Here is a 19,217-nt window from a genome sequence, read left to right as displayed (position 1 = left end):
ATGAGTGGACAGACAGAGTCTGCTCACTAAGTTTGCTGACAATACCAAACTTGGAGGCTTGGCTGAGACCCCTGAAGGCTGTGCAGCCATTCACAGACCTGGATGGACTGAGAGCTGGGCAGAGAGGAACCTCATGAGGTTCAACAAGGATGAGAGCAGAGTCCTGCTCCTGGGGAGGAAGAATAAACTGCAGCAGGACAAGCTGGGAGGTGATCTGCTGGAGAGCAGCCCTTGGAGAAGGACCTGGGAGTGTAGGTGGACAGCAAGTTCTGCATGGGACAGCAATGTGCCCTGGTGGCCAAGAAGGCCAATGGGGTCCTGGGGTGCATTAGGAGGAGTGTGTCTAGCACATCCAGGGAGGGTCTTCTCTCCCTCTACTCTGCCCTGGTGAAGCCACTCTTGAATATTGCATCCAGTTCTGGGCTCACCAGTTCAAGAGGGACAGGGATCTGCTGGAGAGAGTCCAAAGGAGGGCTACAAGGATGCTGAAGGGACTGCAGCACTGCCTGGGGAGGAGAGGCTGAGAGCCCTGGGGCTGTTTGGTCTGGAGAGGAGAAGACTGAGAGGGGATTTAATAAATGTTTATAAATATCTGAGGGCTGGGGGTCAGGAAGGAAGGGACAGGGACAGGCTCTGCTCAGTTGCACCCTGGGATGGGACAAGGGGCAGTGGATATAAACTACAGCACAGGAGGTTCCACTTCAACATGAGGAGGAATTTCTTCACTGTGAGGGTCACAGAGCCCTGGAACAGGCTGCCGAGAGAGGTTGTGGAGTCTCTTTCTCTGGAGACTTTCCTGACCCATCTGGATGCCTTCCTGTGCATCTTGCATTAGATTCTATGGTCCTGCTCTGGCAGGGGGTTGGACTTCTTTGGAGGTTCCTTCCAGCCCCTCACATCCTGTGATTCTGTGACATTTCTGTGTGTGACTGCAGCACAAGCCTCACTGCCCCAGGGAGATTCCTCTCAGGTGTCCTGCACAGGCTCATTGCAACTGTTGCTGTCTGCTCACATCACCCTTCCTGGGTCATGCCCTGAAATGTGCACAGAGCCATCAGAGAGGTTCTGGCTCCTTGGGAAAGTCATCTTCAGGAAGGCCAAAAAGGAGGCTGGGGTAAACTCCAGGCTGGTCACCCTCAGCACAGTTGTGGTGCTGGGTTAAAAGTGATAGGTCAGACACTCCTGCAGCCATCTGCAGGCTCTTGAAGGACAAGAGAGAGATCATCAAACCTGTTTGGACAGGGGCAAGAAGGGGATGTTTTGTGCCTGGACCTTAGCCAGGGGTTTGCCATGGTCTCCCATGGTCTCTGTAGAGCCAGACTGGTGACAGCAGGACTGAAGGAATGGATGAGGTGTTGGATGGGAAGGTGAGTGGTGGATCAAGCCCAAAAGTCACCAGGGTAGAGTCTTCCTGGCAACCACTTCCCAGTGGCATCCCTCAGGGCAAGCCCTTCAGCCAGCACTGTGCAATCTCTTCATCTGCTCCCTGCACCTTCTGACCCAGGGCCTCTACAGCACCTTTGGGGATGAGACCAAACTGGGCACAGGGCTTGAGGGACCTCCTCTGCTTAACCCTGCCCTGAGCAGGGTCATTGGACGATGATGTGCAGGGACCTCTTCCACAGATCACCAGGACAGAGACAGCAGCTCCTCTGAGGAAGGTTTCTCCACTCAGAGCCTTGGTAAGAAATCTGCCAGATGGATTGGATGAAACTTTGATCTGCTCAGGCTCTGGCCACAAGGAGGGGGATGGTTGGGTGTGGGATCATGTGGTCAGTTGTGTCTCAGGAGCTCATCATTCAGGAGGAAGCCAATGAGTGTGAAGGGGCTGTGAGGTCACTTCTGCCTGGGGAGGGGATTGGCCAACAGCAGGAACACAGCTGGAAAGGGACTGTGAGGTATTTTCTGTCTGTGAGGAAGAGGTTATTAGTTTATGATATGAAATATGAATTATAGTAATAGTAGTTTTATTAATCACTAAAATTATTAATAAGCAATGAATCACCATTTTATCTAGATAATCTAGTGAACAATTGTGAAATACATCCCATAAGTGGTCTAGTATTTATAATTTGGACTCAATCAGGATATTTAATTTCTATTACTAGAATGCAGGCTGCAATTCCACTGCTTGTCCACCAGATGGTGACCTGACTCTGGCAACTGCTAAGTATATACAGAGCTCTTACACTGTGTATCAGAGGACTGAACTACAAAGATTATCCTGCTAGATTCGGGTGCTTTGAACTGTTAGTGAGTACAAAGCAGGTGGAAGGTACTCTGTGTCCTTTGTAGCAAGGTTAGGTTCTGGCAGACTGCTGACTCCTGGCTGGTCCAGACAGTGACAGTGGGTGGCAACCTTCTCCCTTCCATGGCAGCAGAGAGGGAATGGACCTTAGGCTAACTGTTAAGCAGTTACCCTTAGCAGGACTCCCTCTTAGCGGCTCCCTCTGGATGTCAGGGAGCAGTACTGCTGGGTCAGCCCGGCAAGGCCGGTAGGGCAGGTCCCGGGATGGGGTCAGCCCTCACAGAGTCAGCCTGCACAGCAGGGCAGGACCACGGTTCCTGGTAGGCAGGCTTGGAGGTTTCTGATCCGGCACGATGGCAGACAGGGCTCGACCTGGCAGGGGTCAGCCCGGTAGCAATGGGCTTCAGGGCTGGCATGGATGGCCCCGGGGAAGAGGCACAGGTGCATGAAGCATCAGCTTCCCTTTGCTTGCCTCAAAGGAGCGGTGGGATCCTTGTCAGAGTAGTTTCAGCTTTGGAGCACAGGCACAGACAGTGCTCTGGGTTTCCCCTAAGGTTCACAGGGCATGGAGTGGCAGAAGTAGCGACTCCTATCCTGTGATGGCAGGGTTACACAGGCATGAGGCTGACACTGCTTCTGCTCTCTGAGCTGACACACACAGGGTTGTGCCTCTTGTCAGTCTGCTGCTTCAGGCTGAGGCAGACGTTTGCACTGCCAGACTCAGCTAAGTCCCTTCCCTGGCAGCTGGGCAGATCTTACCCTCAGGGGTCCAGTCCAACTGGTGAGACTGGCAATGCAATGCAGTAGTTTCTCAGGCTCAGCGAAGGTCCCTCCTCAGGAGATACTCTCAGGGCTGAGGCTCAACAGGGCTGCCCAGCTGCTGGCTTCTCCTTGTTGTGCCGAGGCCACTAGTTTGCTTGCATATAGGAAAGAGAAGACTTAATAGCAATGAGCTCAATGGCAGAGGCTATGGCATGAGCTTTGTCCTCTTGAGCAAGGAGAGAGAACACAGTGAAAGAGGGCAACGTATTTACAAGCTGGGGTAATACTGATAGGTTTCTGGAGGCTGGATGTGGCCAATGGGCACTCTTGTAAACAACCAGCTGCAGCCTATGGGAGGCGTGAAGCTGGAATTATGCCATGCTTGGCATCATCACCAGCATCCCATGCCATGGGTGTGTGCAGGGGTCTGTGCCACCTTGGACTCTGTTCCCCTCATGAAATGAGGGGGAACTTGTCCACGTGCTGGGACAGGTTTCAATATCTGGGCATAATTCTGGGCATAATGTGCCTCCACCACATAAGGGCATGGAGTGAGGGGGAGATCATCCTGGTTTTAGCCTTGATGAAGTTAATATTCACAGCATCTCCTCAGGTGCTGTGGTTTGGATTTGTGACCAAGCCAGTGCTGAGAGCAGACTCTGTCCTCACTGCATGGATCAGGTGGGGAGACACTAGTGGCAACTCCATGTACAATGTACACCACTTGCCCATTCCTCTCTTCCTCCATGTTGCGGTAAGGACACTCACCATGGCCCAAGCACAAGCTCCTTGGGACCAGCTGCGGCTGAGATCCACTGGAAGTGCTGAAACACCACAGAACAAGGCAGGCTAAGCTCTCTCTTGTTTTCCATGGAAATCAAAGGTACAGCAAAGCTGACTGGGGTGGGGCAGCTCTCCTTAAGTGGCTCAACTGCAATCCATGGCAGAAGAGCAAATGCAGACTGGATGCAGGGATTCAATGGATCTACTCACCAGGAACCAAATGAAATGAGAATCTTCTATACCCATTCTACCAACCCAGAGCACAAAGATTGTAACACAACAGCCCAACCAAATTCAGGTTGTTGGTGTAACTTCACCCTGACCAAACCCATCATTGGGATTTGTATTTGGGGTTCCATGGACAGTCCTAAAAGCAATCCCCATGCACCCCACAGGACTCTGTGCACAGAGACTATGTACATGGATCCTGATACAGGCTGGGCAGGGACTGGCTTGAGAGCAGGAAAGAAGAAAAGTCCTTGGGGGTGCTGGTGGATGAGAAGCTCAACAGGAGCCAGCAGTGAGCACTTGCAGCCCAGAGAGACAAACAGAGCCTGGGCTGCAGCCTCTAGATCCATGTTGATCATTGACTTAGTTTCCAATAGAATCAATCTATAAGATCCCAAAAAGGGAGTGGTAATGAAATATTGAGATGGCCTTGATGTCTGTGTGAGGCCCTGGAGGTGATGAGATGTGCAACCAAACCCATATGAGAAAGGATTGGAGGGAAAAAGAACCAAGTGCTGCATCCTTGAGGCTGATGGCAAAGGCAACTGGGGAGAAGAGCCCCTGTTCAAATCAAGATGCAACAGGGAGCTGAGTGGGGATAGGCTGTGGGAAAGGGGAATTGCAACATTCACCTCTGCCTGAAGAAGGAGCCACAGGCTCTGCAGGTCTGGGCCCCTTAGCTCCCCTTGCAGCCCTGGTCCTGTTCTCAACAGCTCTGTTAGTTTGTCTCTCAGCTCATGGTGCTGCAACCAGCTGGGCCTGCACCACAATATTTGTCACAGTTCTGGAACACCACCACAGCAATCAGTTCAGTTTCTGTCTGTGTGATGTCTCTGTAACCATTGGCTGTGATTGGAAATTCTCTGTGCCAATAACTCCTCACCAGGATGTGTCTTTGCTCACATGTTGTATGGTTAGCTACAGCCTACACCCATTGGAAAGAATTTCACTGCAATCCAACAACTCCTCCAGCACCCTGATTCCATCAGCCTGATACAACACCCAGGAGAAGCAGGACAAAAGACTCTGCCCAGAATCCACCATGACACTGAACAAATCCATTGAGTGCTAAAAGTAATCAGGAGGAGTGGAGAACACTGCTGGTGGGAAGTGCTGTGTGGATGGTGTCCAGCAGCAGCTGGGACACTGCCCCTGGTGTCACAGCCACTGTGATTTTCCTGCCTGCTCTGCTCTCTGCTTGCTGTTCCACATTGGTTTGTAGCTAGAGTTAGGAGGATGGCCAAGCAAGTCACACTGCTGCAGACATTTCCCATCATCAGTGTTTCCTGTGTGCTTTGTGTCACTGAATGGCATTGAAGAAGACTTTGGAGGCCAAGGAACCACCACATTTCCTTCCCATTCTGATTGGATGATGACATTCTCTGTTGAGAGGCACAGAGACAAGAGGCAACCTCACAGCCACTCTCTGGCTGAGAGAAATGCACTCAAGTCACAGAGCAGATTGTGGTGGCACAGTCCAAGTGTCACTGGAAACCTACTCAAGACCTGATGGGATTCCCCCTCCCCCCTTGCCTAGGTCGTGAACTAGCCCAGGGTAAGCCAGGTGTAGATCAGGACAGACAGAAATAGAGCACTGAGAGGTGTCCTTGCTGTGCTGCACCCTCACTCTCCCAGCCTTGCACTTCTCTCCCTATGGCTTGGGGGTTTGTCCCCTCCTGCCAGCTCAGTGCATCTGTGCTTGGATCACAGACAACAGGGAGCTGATAGAAAACTCTGGAGGTCAAAACCTTCAGGGTCTGTGCAAGTGGCAGAAGATCCCAGGATGATTCAGCATCCAAGGTTCACCTGATCAGAGAAACACCTCATGAAAGTCAATGATCTCCCCCTCTAAAAACAGTGACCCTAAAGTCAGAGTCTTGGAGCTCTCCTGGGTCACAGCAGCTGTGTCCAGCATCTCCCCCCAGTCAGACATCTCTCAGGCACAACCTGCACCAAGGGCCAGCACCAAGTCAGACTTCTCCAGGCTCAGTTCTCATCCTCTGAGAATGTTGAAGCTTTGTGAGGGTTTGTCCTGAGCTCCAGCAGAAGGAAACTGAACTTCAGGGCAGCCTCTGCCAGCCACCTCTCCATCTCTCTGTGTCTTTGGACAGACACTTTTGCTGACACCAGGGTCAAGGTTTCTATCTTGCACTGGACACAGCCAGCTCTGTCCCTGTGTTTGTGTGTTTTGTGGTTGCCTCCAGGTACAGCCATGGAAATAGATTTGAATTCAGGATCCCTTGCAGTCAGTCAGGGTCAGCCTTGTCCTTATCCACTCTGACATTTGGTGGCTGAAAAAAATAAATAATAAAGGAGCTTTGTGAGGAGCACTTTGAAACCTTGAAGAAAACTACAGAGACACAAATAGCTCTTAGGACACTTGGGGATCATTGCCTGAGCCTCACACACTGAGAGGAGACTGAAGGAATCTCCTCAAGAAGTCAGAAGCATAACAAAAATTCCGTCAAGTATTAATTGGCCTCACTGAGGGCCATTAGCAACAAAGCCTCCCAGGGGTTGTCAGAGAAGCTCAATGGAGGCCATGATTGAAGGCAAAAGCAAAGTGTAGCTGAACAAACCCTGGCCTTGGTTTAGGAAAGAGAAAGGCCAAGCTCTGACCCTCAGGCCTTGGAAACGCAGATCCTGAGAGCTTCAAACTAAAACTTCCTCTCAGCAGCCATGGTGGCAGAAGCTGCTGCCAGAAGGAAGAGGATCAAGACCTTGTCCCTGTTGAGCCTTTCAGCCCTGCCAGAGCCCTTGGCCATCCCTCCTGCAGTCTGTGCTACGCTGTCCCATGCCTGCAGCTCTTTCCCTTCAGGCTGTGCTACGCTGTCCCATGCCTGCAGCTCTTTCCCTTCAGGCTGTTGATATCCATCTGGTTTCCCCAGCCAGCTCTCCCCCTGACATTTCCACACCTTCACTCAGGCCTCTCCACTCTTGCTGCCTGTTTCTTGACACACAAAGGATCTCCAGACTCCTTCTGGGTCACCTCTTGCACCACAGCTCTACACTATGAGGCTCTACACAAGAAGGGTGGGGAGGGACTTCTCAGGATATCAGGTAGTGATAGGACTAGGGGGAATGGAATGAAGGTGAAGGTGGGGAGATTCAGGTTGGATGTGAGGAGGAAGTTGTTCACCATTAGAGTGCTGCAGCCCTGGAATGGGTTGTCCAGGGAAGTGGTTGGGGCGCCATCCCTGGATGTGTTTAAGCCCAGGCTGGATGAGGCTCTGGCCAGCGTGATCGAGTGTGGGGTGTCCCTGCCCACAGCAGGAGGGTTGGAACTAGATGATCTTTGTGGTCCCCTCCAACCCTGACTGATACTATACTTTGAGTGACATTTTTTTGTCCTGACCTCCAGTCTGAGCCTTTAAGTTGTATTTTCTGAAGGCTTCCCTCTTTGTCCACAACCAAGAAAACCTCCATCACCTCACACCCCCCTTCAAGCAGGTGCACATCACCCCTGAGCCTTCACTTCACCAGGCTAAAGAAGCTCAGCAGCTTCAGGTTCTAGATAGAGACTCCAAATTCCATCCAGGCAGATCTCCTATAGAGCTTCTCCAGTACCTCTCCATTCCTCCAGACTAAGGAACTCCCCAGCCAGACACCAATATTGCAGATGTGGTCACAGCAGTGCTGAGTGCATGGGGAGGACAACCTCTGTGTCCGGGTGGCCACACTCCTCCTACCACAGCCCAGCTGCACTTGGCCTTCTTCGCTCTGCTCAGGCTCTGCTCCATCCCAGGCCATTGGCAATGGTCCCTGCCAGAGTCCTCTCTGCCTGGGCACAGAGCAGAACCTCCAGCTGCAAAGCAACAATCAAGGCACCTCCCTGCTGCAGCCTCTCAGTTTAGCAGTCCCCAGCCCAGCCCTGGGCCTGCTGCTGGCCAATGATACACAAGGGTTGGATTTTACAGTGACCTCACATTCACCTCCTGGCCATGTGCCTCCTCCTGTCCTAGTTGCTCCTCAGCCATCCCTGATGTCCCAGTGTTGGCCCAAGGCCTCAGCCTGTTTCTGGCCTGGCAGCTGAGCAGGCACAAGAAACCTCTCCAGGGCCTTCCAAGGCAGGTCCCTGCTGCTGCCTCTCAGCTTCTCCAGCAGCCACAACCAAGCCCTGTCCCTGCTGCTGTCCCTTCAGGCCCTCAAGTGGCAGGGAGGTGACAAGCCAGCTCCAAGGTTCTTCCTGCAAGGGCCACCAGATGCTTAGGGACAGGGAGTCACACAAGTCCCTTGCCCACCACATGCCTTCTGCTGCCTGCTGGGGACTCTGGCAGCTGGGAGGCCAAAAGCACAGAGGCCAGGCAGGAGTCAGGGGCTGGCCTCTCAGCTGCTGCAGCAAGAAGTGACCTCCCAGTCCCTTTCCTGCCCTCTCCCTGCTGCTGCCCTATCAGCTGCTGAGCCAGCAGTGACCTCCCAGCCCCTTCCCAGCCTTGTGGCTGCTACTGTGCAGGAGATCCTGAGGCACAGCTGAGCTGCCCACAGTATTGCCACCCATCTGCTCCTGGTGTTTGTGAGCTGCTCAGCCACAGGCCACCTCCTGCTCATGAGGCTGCTCTGAGAGCTCCCAGCCCCTGCCCTGTGCCAGGGGCCAAGCAGAATCCCTCAAGAGTGGGAGGGGATGCAGGTAAAGAGTCAGAGCAGAGGATGGAGGACTGGGGCTGAGGTGTCAATATTGGGGCTGAGGGCTCAGATCTGTCCTTCAAGTCTGTGGCTCAAGCCAAGGCTGAGGAGAGGCTTTGGCGTCCTGCTGAGGGTGCTGGGTAGGGCTGAGGGGAGAACCAGCTCTGAGTTGCACAGCTTGGGCTGGGATCTGTTCAGGGCTCGGGTAAAGGGCAACATCTCAATGCCAAGGGTAATGGCCTGGACCAGGGTGAACACTGATTACAAAGTCAGGGTCAGGGGTAGGTGTGGGAGAGGCTGAGTTGGAATGGGTGAGTTGAGGGAAGAGTGCACTGCATGTGGGTTAGAGCAGGGGACTGGTTTCAGGGGAGGAGCAGGGTTGATGGGGCCTGATTACAATGTGAGGGGTCCGGGCAGTACTGGGAGGCAATCAGAGGATGGAGTTTTTATTGGGACAAGGCTTAATGTGTATTTGGATGGATTAAAGGGATCCTGTTTGGACTGGGGCAGGGCCCAGACTGTACTGGGAGGGCATGAGGGTGTGCAGTTTGTACTGGGATGGATGCAGATGGTACTGGGAAGGGAGACTGGATACATTCTGTGCTGGGATGGGACCAAGACTATAGAGGAAGAAGACAATATGAGGTAGCTTTTATTGGGATGAAACATCATCTGTACTGGGATAGGGCTAAAGGAACAATATTTTGGCTGAGTCTATACTGGAAGGGGGTCAGGATATCCATCTTGGATTCTGAGTAGGCATGAGGAGACATCCTGTTCTGATGGCAGTGCTGCTCTGGAGCACAGCTCTGTCCCACAAGCAGCCCTGGCCTGTCCCTGTCTGCAGTCCCAGCACTGCCACACAGCAGCACAGTGCCCAAGCTGCCAGAGCACTCAGGCCTTGCCCCAGCACAGAGGCTCAGCAGGACAGGGTAGAGGGGAAGAAAGTGCAGCTTGGCGACAGCCCAAGCTCTGGGGCTGCCTGGCACTGCTGCTGTGCTGGGATTCTGCCCCTCCACCTCTGCACACAGGCACTGCCCTGCAGCTCCAAAGCCTAGGAGGAAGCAACTCAGAGAAACAACTCCCTGCAAAGTCCTTTATTGTGTTGAACACCCAGGGAGCACAGCTCCTCATGTTTGCAGCCTCTGGGTCACACCAGACAGGACAACACTGAACCAGAAATGGTCTGAAGAAAGACATTTGTGGGGGAACAACATTCTCACAAGGGGAACAGCACCAGCAGCAGCCAGAACTCCAGCAGCCAGGCTGGGCCTGCACTGAGTGACAGCAGAACTGCTCTGCAGGAGAAGACAAAGAGTTTATTGCTTCTGAAAGCATCCAGGGATCAGTTGGCTGAGGGCAGCCTTCAGCTCCTGGTTCCTCAGGCTGTAGATGAGAGGGTTCACTGCTGGAGGCACCACTGAGTACAGAACTGACAAAACCAGGTCCAGGGACAGGGAGGAGACGGATGAAGGCTTCAGGTAGGCAATGGAGCCAGTGCTGAGAAACAGAGAGACCACAGCCAGGTGAGGGAGGCAGGTGGCAAAGGCTTTGTGGCATCCCTGCTGAGAGGGGATCCTCAGCACTGCCCTGAAGATCTGCACATAGGACACCACAATGAACACAAAACAGACAAAGAAAAAAGAGACACTGACCACAAGAAGCCAAAGTTCCCTGAGGTAGGATGTGGAGCAGGAGAGCTTGAGGATCTGGGGGATTTCACAGAAGAACTGCTCCACAGCATTGCCCTGGCAGAGGGGCAAGGAAAATGTATTGGCTGTGTGCAGCAGAGCAAAGAGAAAGCCACAGGCCCAGGCAGCTGCTGTCAGGTGTAGACAAACTCTGCTGCCCAGAAGGGTCTCATAGTGCAGGGGTCTGCAGATGGCAACGTAGCGATCGTAGGACATGGTGGTGAGGAGAAAATACTCTGCATCAATTAGGAATACTATAAAGAACAGTTGAAGAACACATCCTGCATAGGAGATGTCCCTGCTGTCCCTCAGGGAATTGGCCATGGATTTGGGGACAGTGGTGGAGATGGTACCCAGGTCAAGGAGGGCAAGGTTGAGGAGGAAGAAGTACATGGGGGTGTGGAGGTGGTGGTCCCAGGCTATGGTGGTGACGATGAGGCCATTGCCCAGCAGGGCAGCCAGGTAGATGGCCAGGAAGAGGCAGAAGTGCAGGAGCTGCAGCTGCCTTGTGCCTGGGAATGGCAGGAGGAGGAAGTGGGTGATGGAGCTGCTGTTGGCCATCTGCTGCCTCTGGCCATGGAGACCTGTCCAAGGAGGGAAAGGCAATGACAAGTTAGGGCACACTTCTCTCAGGCTCATTGCAACCCCTGTCCCTGAGCTGCATGAGGAATGGATCAGCTCAGTCCCCATCACTACCAACCCATGGCAGAGTTTATCACAGCTTCAAATGCAGCAGGGACCCAGAATTGCCAGGAAGATTCCTCTGGTGTCCGAACAGAAAATGACCAACAGCCCAATCCCAGGGAATGAGAGTCCCATGGAGAGGTGGAGAAACAGGGAACAGCTCTGCAGTGCTGCAGAGACAATGAAGGGAAGAGAGAAAGGCAGAGGGGCTGGGGGTGAAGCCTTCTCCTTCCCCAGCTCAGCTCTCTGCAGCTCACAGGATGGAACTGAAGAGCTTTTGTCCTCCTTTTGTGTGCACACTCCAGGAGCCTTCAGATGAATGTCAGCTGCCAAGGTTGTGACTCCTGACCTGGAGCCCATAGCTTTGAGGGCACTGCCTCTGCTGGGTAGAAGAGGAGAGCAAAAGGTTGCATTGGGAAATGTGTCTGCAGTGCAGAGAATGACACAGAGGTGCCTGATCCCCCTTGCCAGGGCATCTCTGACAGCAGATCCCTCTCTCCCTGCTGCCCAAGTCCCTGCTGCTGGCAGCTGTCCCTCCCTGTCCCTGTTCATAGAGCCCATCCCACCTGCTGTGTGCTGAGCTCTGCCCTGCAGACCCCTCCCAGCAGCAGGACACAGCCCAGGGGCAGCTCTGGGTGTGCAGGGGCTCAGGAGCAGCTCAGACAAAGGCTAATGAGACCTCAGATTCTTATGAACAGCAGTGAAATAAACTCTAGTCTCACACTGCCCTCCCAGCACACCAAGAGGATCAACATTCAAAGCCAAGACTCCTTCCCTTCCAGCAAAATGCTACCTTGATGCTCTTCTGGAAAGCCTCCTCAGAAATGCCCAGAGGTGAGCTAGAACTGTGAGCAGCTCTGGCCAACACAGCTCCATCCCCACAGCAGAAGAACCTTGCCCTACCCTGTCCTACCCTGCCCTGCCCTGCCAGGGCTGTCTCCTGCCACTCACAGCTTCTCCCCACAGCGCTGTGTGGAGCTCCCTGGGCAGCCTCAGTGCTGACCCTGGCAGGCAGCACAGTCCCTGCCCCAGCACACAGCCCCTGGGCAGCAGGGACCCTGCTCTGAAGGACAGCCCTCACCACCCCTGCCTGCACCCCAGGGCTCCACAGCTCTTCAGAAAAGCCTGAAAAGAGCCTCTGCACAGGAAGATTTCCTTCCAGCCCCCACCAGCTGTGGCTCTGCCAGCTTTAGGAGATGCCTCCAGGAGCTGCACCTGCACTGCCCTGCCCCCACAGACTCACCGTGTCAGTGCCTGCAGTGACTTCTCCTCCTGTCAGCTCTCAGTCACCCTCCTGGACACCTCCAAGCTCTCTCTGCCTTCCTTATCTTGTTGAGATCCACTGGCAGTGCCCTCAGCCCTGGTGTGCAGTGTAGAGGAGCTGCTCCTGGGCACAGCTGACACTTTTCATTGCTGCCTACTTTCCAGCAGCTCCTTCCAGCCACGGAGCTCAGCCCAGCTGAGCAGCAGAGGACCAACCCAAGGGCATTTTAATGACCCTCTGGTGGCTTTGGTGCCTTGTAAACATCAGAGACTGAGAGGAAGATGATGAAACCTCTCCAGAAGTTTAAGTCACTTTCAAACTCTGAAGTTTCTTCTCTTGTTGATGGGTCCCAGTGAGTACACTGCTGGGAAAGTGTCTCCAGGCTGTGGTTGGAGCAGAGAACTGGAGGCAGTGCTGAGAGGTCAGGACAAGCAGAGGAAGATGTCTCTGATGCTGAGCAAACCTGGAGGTGTTTCATTAATGCAAAGGGTCAAGCCCTGACCTCTGGCTCCTGGACAGGCAGATCCTGTCCCTCACTCAACCCCTCAGGGCTCTTCCTGGAGCAGTGGGATGTGGAGAGGACCAATGCCATGGGCAGGACTATGGCACAACCCCTCCCAGGCTCCTGAGGATGGACAAGGAGGCAATGAGGCCCCAGGGCTGCAAGGAGGAGTTGTCTCCTCAGAGGCATCAGTGGCACAGACCACAGCCAGAACCCAAGGCATGAAGAGCTTGGCTCTGCCAGGAGCCTTTCAGCTCTTGCACAGCTCTCTGCCATCTGCCCCTCAGGCTGTCCTCTGCTGCTGCATCAGCTGAGCCTCTTTCCCTGCAGCCTGTAGTCACCCAGCCAGCTGCCCCACCTTGCTGGCACCTTCCTTTGCTGCTCTCTCTCCATCCTCCCTGGCTCTTCTTTGAAACACAAAGCCCTGATCTGGTCCAGGGTGCTGCTGGGTGACTTCTTGCCCCGCAGCACTGCCCTGGCAGTAACATTTTTTGTCCTCATGTCCAGACTGGACCTCTCCCCCTCCACTCTGCAGTTTTATTTCTTTCTCATGCTGCTCTTCACTAGTCAGGAAATCTTCTCATGTCTCAAAGCACTCTCAAGCTACTCCTCCACTCTGCTCCTTCTCCACACCACTGGGCTCAGGGGCTTCAGCCACTACCTTGTGGTCATATGTCAGATGCCTCCAAATCCCTGGTCGAAGGACAGTGGCTTTAAGCTGAAAGAAGGCAGAGCTAGATCAGACATAAGGAGGAAATATTTTGTGGTGAGGGTGGCAGGACACTGGAAAAGATTACCCAGAGAAAGAGAGAAGAGAAGGTTCTGAGGAGACCTTCTTGTGGCCTTCCAGTATCTGAAGGGGGCTACAAGAAAGCTGGGGAGGGACTTTTGAGGGTGTCAGGGAGCGATAGGACTGGGGGGAATGGAACAAAACTAGAAATGGGTAGATTCAGATTGGATGCTAGGAAGAAGTTCTTCCCCATGTGGGTGGTGAGACACTGGCACAGGTTGCCCAGGGAGGTGGTGGAAGCCTCATCCCTGGAGGTTTTTAAGGCCAGGCTGGATGTGGCTTTGAGCAACCTGCTCTAGTGTGAGGTGTCCCTGCCCATGGCAGGGAGGTTGGAGCTGGATGACCCTTGAGGTCCCTTCCAACCCTAACAATTCTATGATTCCTCATCCCTTGAAGTGTCCAGGATCAGGAACTCTGAGCAACCTGAGCTGGTGGAAGATGTCCTTCCTCATGGTCATGGGTTTGGACTAGTTGCTCTTTTAGGTCCCTTCCAACCCAAACCGTTCCAGGATTGTTTAATTCTAATATCCCCAAGGCCTTCTCCACAGGGCTGCAGATACCTACAGACACCATGGAGCTGTTTTCCCTTCACCTAGCCCCCAACAACCTGACAACAAAGAAAGAGTTGCCATTTTTTGGACATGAATGGCCAGGGCTTTGGAGAAACAAGCCAGGACTTAAGTGCACCTCACTCAGATCAGGAAAGCTGCAGTGAGTTCGACTGAAGCAGGAGGATGATTTGACACAGTTAATGAAGCTGACGGACTTCAGTAAGGTGCAAGAGAGATGCAAACAGGTTCAGTTTGGTGTCAAGGTTCACTCTGTTCCTTACAACATGGATGAAATACACAAAATTCTCTGGATTTGGGGTGGGATTAGAATGATTGTGACAGGAAAATCTCCTCGGGGCTGGGCTGGAATGATTTTACAGAGAGATTGGGAGTGAAGGGGGTCAGGGAAGCCTTCCTGTTGAGTCACAGCAGTTAGCATGGACCCTCCTCTGCAGAGAGAAGTGTAAGTGGGTTTAGACCCAATCCTAGTGACAGACTTGGTCCCTGGTTTATGACTCAGTTTGGGCGCAGGGATTTCAGGGGCAGAGCTTTCCCAAGGCACTGTGGCTCCTGCAGAACTTGAAGGCAGCAGCAGCAGTTTAAAACTCCTTCAACAGTTCTGGTGAATCATGAGCTCAGTCTGTGGGATTTCACAGCAGCACTGAAGTCAAACCCCAACAGCCCTGTGTCCTAGCTGTGCTGTGAGACCCCAGCCTGCCTTTTAATCAGGGCATTGGTCCTGAGGATAAGATAAGGTATGGAACACTGCGCTGTGTTATGCTCATTCTGAAAGCAGGGGGAGAGGGGTTCTGAGAGCCCTTCCCCCCCTGGAGGGGGGGTTTTCTCCCTGGGAAACTGAGTTAGTCTGTTCCACTCCCCCTGCCTGTCCAAGCCTATAAAGGGGAGAGTACAGCAACCATTTGGGGCTCTTTTGCTTCTGCCTCACCAGGAAGAGAGGACTACAGGAGTCACTGCTGGCTTCCTGGTTCTCTGCCATCTGCTCAGGTCTGGTTTTTCTCCCTGCTGCATCCACGTTTCTCCAAAGGACTCATGGACTTGTTCCTTACCCTTGTGAACCCTTTCTGTTATAGATATATATATATGTATATATGTCTATATATGTAGTGTGAAAACATTTTTTACCTCTCTACTTTCAATCTGACTCCAAATTATTTCTCATTAATCTCCTCTCTTTTTTCCTTATCTCCCTTTCTTTTTTTCCCCTTCCTTTCCCTTCCCTTCCCTTCCCTTCCCTTCCCTTCCCTTCCCTTCCCTTCCCTTCCCTTCCCTTCCCTTCCCTTCCCTTCCCTTCCCTTCCCTTCCCTTCCCTTCCCTTCCCTTCCCTTCCCTTCCCTTCCCTTCCCTTCCCTTCCCTTCCCTTCCCTTCCCTTCCCTTCCCTTCCCTTCCCTTCCCTTCCCTTCCCTTCCCTTCCCTCTCCCTATTCTTTCCCCTTCTCTTTTTCTCTCAAACAGGAAAGAAGAAGGGGGAGTGGGGGAGGGATTCTCAGCACTGCCCCCATCTGAGCTCTTAAATCCCAGTTAAGGCTCAAACCACCACACTGAAGCAGCTGATAACCAGACAAGGCCACAGGTTCCACCTTGGAGAGTGCTGCAATGCAAGCTGGGGCTCCCTGTGTGACTGCACCCAGAGATGATGGAATGCATTGAGAGTTTTGTGGCTCTGCTGCTGGACAGCGCCCCCGAGGATGAGTGAGGCAGCAGTTCAGAGCCAGAAGAGCATGCATGCCCATCATAACTCTGGAACAGTGCTGACAGGAGTTGAATATGCTGTAGGCATGGCAGCTGGCTGAGGAACTGTGACCACCTCTGAGACTGGAAAGGCAATAAAGCTGCAAGGGTAACAGAGGAGTTTGGAGCTCCCCCAGCTTTTGAGACCTTCAGAGCCTGGGAGATGTTGCTGGCAGCCATGGTGGTGACTTTCTCTTTGCTTTTGTTATTTCTTACTTTCCCTCCTTTTCTGTATTTCCTGCCCATGCAGGTGAAGCACAAGGCAGGTGCTTTTCTCAACCAGCTACTTGGTTCCTTCTTGGTTTCATTTGCAGGGTCTGTAAAAGAACCTCCTGCTCTGCAGATGTGGATCAGGATGCTAAGGCTAAATGGAGGGAGATGACCACTCCCCTGGTGTAGGTAACCCACACTGCTCCTAATGCAGCCCCAGATGTACCTGGCCTTGTTCATGGTGAGCATTCACTGGTGGCTCCTCTTGTACCCCTGGCAGTGCCCAGGTCCATGTCTTCAGGGTCCCTACTCAGCCAGTCAGGTCCCAGCCTACCCTGACAGGTGGGCTGCTGCTTCTCCCCAGGAAAGAAACAGGACAAGCTGCAGTGATCAGTTACAGGCACAGCCAGGGAAGTGACCTCTTTATGCAGGACCAGCTGCTTGATTCCCATTTCCCTCTCTTTTCCCATTCTTGTTCCCCCATAAACCACCCTGACCCCACTTTATCCCTTCCTTGCATCTTTTCCTAGACAGCCCATGGTAAGTCTTGCAAGCCCCAAAGACACTTTCTACCTTCCCATTACCGATCTCAGGCTGTTCAGGCATATTGTTCCCATCCTCCATTGGCCAGGCCATCATGGGAGCCTCTTCTACCGATATACTTGGGGAAACATTCACAATAGTTGAAAATGTCTTTGAATTGATACATTATTATTACTACTATTAAATAATAATAATAATAATAATAATAATAATAATAATAATAATAACAACACTGTAAAACCTTGGCAACTCATGGCCAAGACATAGTAATTATTTCTTTTTTGTGAAGGTGTTGGGGACCAGGTCAGAAGAGAACAGCCCCATGGTGCATGTAACTCTCTGCAGTCCCATGGAGAACAAGCTTGGGATATTAGGATCAATGAATCATGGAATGGTTTGGAAGGGATGGAAAAGAGCTCTAGTTCAGCCATCCAGCCATGGCAGGGATATCTTGCACTAATTCAGGTTGAATAAGCATCCTGACCTTGGACAATTCCAGGGATGGGATCTCCCCTTCTCTGGGCAACCTGTTCCAGTGCCCTCTACCTTCACTGTAAAATATTTCTTCCTTATATCCAGTCTCAGCCTCCCCTGTTTCAGTTCAAAGCCACTGCTCTTTGACCAGACACTACAGCACTTGCTAAAACTTCTCTTTCTTAGCCTGTGACCACTGCATTTCCATATGCAAACACCTTGGAGAGTGCCCAGAGGTCTCCCAAGATGGGAGCAAACGATAGAGCTGAAGGCCATGGGTTCAGTGGTGTGGAAACTGAGGACAGTAGAGAGGCAGCCTGAGAGTGTGTGAGGAGTGCTTTGAAACTACTTCACAGTGACCAACTGCAAGAGCAAGAAACAAAGCCATGAGATGCACCTGGGCAGGTCCAGACTGGATATGAAGAGAAAGAAATGTCATTGCCAGGACAGTGCTGTGGGGCAAGACATTCCCCAGCAGGAGCCTGGAGCACTCCAAGGCTTGAAGTTTCAAGGAACAACCAGGGAGGATGGAGAGAGAGCAGCAAAGGAAGGTGCCAGCAATGTGGGGCAGCTGGGTAGGTGACTACAGCCTGCAGGGAAAGAGGCTCAGCTGATGCAGCAGCAGAGGAAAGCTTGTGGGGCAGATGACAGAGGGCTGTGGAAGAGCTGAAAGGCTCCTGGCAGAGCCAAGCTCTTCCTGCCTTTGGTTCTGGCTGTGGTCTGTGCCACTGATGCCCCTGAGGAGACAACTCCTCCTTCCAGCCCTGGGGCTTCATTGCCTCCTTGATTGTTTCCTTGTCCTTCCTTAGGAGGCTGAAAGGGATTGTGCCATAGTCCTGCCCTTGGCATTGGTTCTGTCTGTATCTTAATGTGCCAAGAAGAGCTCTGAGGGGTGAGTGAGGGACAGGAGCTCCCTTACCAGCGTCTGTGGGTCAGGGTTTGACCCTTTGTATTAATGGAAACACCTCCAGGTTTAGTCAGCATCAGAGACATCTTCCTCTGCTTGTCCTGACCTATCAGCACTGCCTCCACTTCTCTGCTCTAACCACAGCCTGGAGATACTTTCCCAATAGTGTCTCTGACTATTAACACTATGGGAAACTTCTGGATGCAATATTCCAGGTGTGGCCTCACCACAGCAGAGTAAAGGGGGAGGACAATCTCCCTCTATCTGCTGGACAGCTTTCTCTGAATGCACCCCAGCATCCCATTGGCCTACTTGTGCACCAGGGCACATTGCTGTCCAATACAGAACTTGTTATCCACAAAGACTCTCAGGTCTCCTCTCCAGCAGATCACCTTCCAGCCTATACAGCTGCAGTTTATTCTTCCTTCCCAGATGCAGAACTGAGCAGGATCATTGGACAAGATGATGTGCAAGGATCTCTTCCACAAGTGTACAAGGACAGATACAACAGGTCCTCTGCTGAAGGCTTCTCCACTCAAACCCTTGGTAGGAAATCTCCCAGATGGATCTGGTGAAACTTTGATCTGCTCAGGCTCTGGCCACAAGGAGGCTGAGGGCTGAGTGTGCAATCCTGTGCTCAGTTGTGTCTCAGGAACTCACCATTCAGTAGGAAGCCAAGGACTGGGAAGGGGGAGGTGAGGCCACTTCTGCCTCCTGAGAGGATTGGCCAACAGCAGGAACACAGCTGGGAAAGGGACTGTGAGGTCAGTTGTGTCTGCAGGAGCTGATAATGCAGCCCTGGGTCCATGGCTGGCAGATGGGCACAGTGATCTGGGAGATGCCCTCTGCCAAAGGGCCTGGGCTGACTGCAGGAAGGGGCTGATGGGTTGGTTGCTGTGTCTCTGCTGCCTGAGTACCTGATGGGACAGCAGCAGGCACAGGGCTTGGTGCTGTCTAGCCAAGAAACTGCAAGGCCAGCAGCCTTGGGAGCTCCTGGTGAGGTAGGAAAGAGCAGGAGAGAGGAACACTGCCACATTGTGCAGCCTGGCCATGAGGATCAAGAAACCTCTCCCAAAGGGTAGTGCTGTGGCCTGAGAAGATCTCCAGGAGGAGTCTGGGATCAGCCCTTCTCTTTGTGTCCCAAGGAGCAGAGTGTGAGTGTGGGCAGGTGTCAGTGAAGGCATGGAAAGGCCAAGGTGGGGAAGTGA

General features: G+C 52.8%; 1 protein-coding gene across 1 annotated transcript; it reads right to left on the bottom strand.

The window, feature by feature from the left end:
- Positions 1-9,996: 9,996 nt before the first annotated feature.
- On the bottom strand, positions 9,997-10,896 carry LOC137457956 (olfactory receptor 14A16-like; the record flags this gene model as incomplete). The annotated part of the gene is made up of 1 exon (XM_068169706.1): positions 9,997-10,896. A coding segment is annotated over exon 1 (900 nt), but the record flags the coding sequence as incomplete, so codon positions are not given.
- Positions 10,897-19,217: the final 8,321 nt, after the last annotated feature.

The sequence above is a fragment of the Melanerpes formicivorus genome, unplaced genomic scaffold, assembly GCF_026170545.1.
Source record: "Melanerpes formicivorus ecotype bairdi unplaced genomic scaffold, bMelFor1.0.p_v2 SCAF_214, whole genome shotgun sequence".
Taxonomy (NCBI): Eukaryota; Metazoa; Chordata; class Aves; order Piciformes; family Picidae; genus Melanerpes; species Melanerpes formicivorus.
Note: the sequence above shows the minus strand (reverse complement) of the source record. Positions and strands in the feature narration are given on the sequence as shown.